Source organism: Saprolegnia parasitica, assembly GCF_000151545.1.
Source record: "Saprolegnia parasitica CBS 223.65 unplaced genomic scaffold supercont2.1261, whole genome shotgun sequence".
Taxonomy (NCBI): domain Eukaryota; phylum Oomycota; class Saprolegniomycetes; order Saprolegniales; family Saprolegniaceae; genus Saprolegnia; species Saprolegnia parasitica.
Window position 1 is genome coordinate 1 of NW_012157655.1, and position 2,200 is coordinate 2,200.

General features: G+C 57.5%; 1 protein-coding gene across 1 annotated transcript; it reads left to right on the top strand.

The window, feature by feature from the left end:
- Positions 1 to 1,828: 1,828 nt before the first annotated feature.
- On the top strand, positions 1,829 to 2,189 carry SPRG_18520 (hypothetical protein; the record flags this gene model as incomplete). The annotated part of the gene is made up of 1 exon (XM_012357952.1): positions 1,829 to 2,189. A coding segment is annotated over one exon (361 nt), but the record flags the coding sequence as incomplete, so codon positions are not given.
- Between the last annotated feature and the right edge of the window lie 11 nt (positions 2,190 to 2,200).

Genomic DNA, 2,200 nt, shown 5'->3' on the forward strand with positions numbered 1-2,200 from the left:
GGACGACCACATCGCCTCGCTCCAAGCCGAGCTCGAGCTCACGACCAGCAACCTCGCACACGCCGAGCACGCGCTCGACCAGACCAAGCGCGACCTTGCAACGTCCAAAGCGACCGAAGACGACAACGCGGTCCGCCTCTGTGAGGCTACGAGCACCATCCAGAGCATGGGCGAGCACATCCAGATGCTTCAAGCGGACCTGGACGGTCATGAGCAACGGGCGCTCCGTGAAGCGTCGGCGAAGGACGACGCCTTGGTCTCGCATCAAGATCGCATCAACGATCTACTGGGTCAGCTTGCCGTGGCCGAGTTGGTTGCCAGCAGTGCCCAGCCTCTTCACGAAGCGACGATCGAGACCAAGGACGAGACCATTCGCTGCATTCACGTTCACCGTGACGATGGCATCCAGGAAGCTGTCGACTTACTCGACGCTGCAGCAACGACCACCGATCTCAGTCCAGAAGTCACCGAAGCCGTGTTGACAGAAGCCGAGGACGAGCTCATGCAAGTGCTTCAAGTCGCTCGAAACCTGGTCCAAGCCACAGTTGCCGAGTGCCACAAGAGCCTGGCGACGAACGACGCCGCAATCAGTCGCCACGAAGACGCCTCCGATGTGCGCCACCACCACCCGCGCATCTCGGTGCATCGAGTCGACAGGCCAGCACGATGGTAGTAAAACCCCGATATGTAGAACCATGTCGTGATATTGTGACAAATGGCAGTTGTTGGTCCAGGCAGTGGTGACGGGAAAGTGCTGGTAAATTGTATAAAGCATCAACGATCGGTTGCTGCTTTCCGAATGCTACACGTGGGCAGACGAACGTCACGCCTTGAACGGCACGGGATAGGACCAAGGATCAACAACACCCTTGATAGAACCAAGAGAACAATTTAGAACCAAGAGAACAGCATTCTTGATAGAAGGTAATAGTAGTACCAAACGGAGGAGAGCCTCGATGGGAGAGCCGCTCGTCACATCGACCGCTTCCGCACCGACGAGGGCACGTCGCGGGGTCCAACAGTAGATATTTATGAGGTGGCGGCGTTGCTCCAGCGAGATCTCGGTGGTACCAAGGCCACATATTTATGGCCTTGGTAGTACTTTGGTTTTCCTACGCAAGACTGGCGGTCGTCGGGATTCCTCGTGCACCCAAGTCGCCGCCAAGATTCGGCGCGGGGTCGTTGTCTTCAACGGGCAGCTAAAAGAACGCAACTTCGCACCGCTGTCGAAACGTTTCAGTGACGGCTTTATTACTCGATGCCGAGTTGGGTTGCTACTGTAAATCGGCACCTTGCAGTCAACGTCACTGCAAGCACGGTAGTGGAGCCAAGCACGAGTTTCTTGCGCAAGGTAGCGTCTATCGGCAGTACCTGCATTCCCAGTCTCTTCGCGAGAGCCCATCAATTAAGGCTGATGATATTGCTAGCAAGCAGCCACCTCGTGTTGAGGTTATGCACACGCCCATGCATCCCGTGTTCTGGTTTCCAGATTCACTCGATGGTACTGGATCTGAGGGTCGAAACAAGGGTGAGCCTTGGTCGAAAGCAGTATCGGGAGGGTCATCCCGGCAAAATCATGGCGCCTATCGCGCTAGTCTTACCACAGTGCATTTGCAAGTGAACGACACGGAACTGCGCTGCGTACGGGCGTCGTGGTCGTCGCCGCTGCTTGCTTTTGTCACAAGGTGGCTAAAGACGCGTGGAATTAGCCTATCACCACAGATGATGTCGATTGGGTCTGCCGATCGAGTTTGAGAGGGTCTTCGTTACCACTGGGCATTACGTCGCGCGTCGGGAGAGTGCTGGCATTTCGAAATAAAGCAGTTGGATGATCTACCCGGTCGACGTCGTGCTCAAGGCGCCTGCGCAGTCCAAGCTCATGGCGCTGCCACTGCTGTACTTGCTGCAGTCGCTCGACAAGACGTTCCTGGACCGCGTCCTTGCCGTGCTCGGCCACACGGACGGCCGCGACAAGACCGTCAAGATCGTGCAGTACTTTTGCAAGCTGGCGCTCGCGTTGAACCAGGCCAAGTACAAACCGCTCATTGGCACGCTGGCCAAGCAACTCAGCGGCGCGCGGCGGGTCATGCGTCTGGGCAAGAGCCTCAAGGTCGTCAACAACTCGCTTGATGCGCTCGCCGAGCCGGCGGGCTGGCAGCGCACCGCGGCCATGCTCAGCGTTGGCGCCGGTACTGTGGGC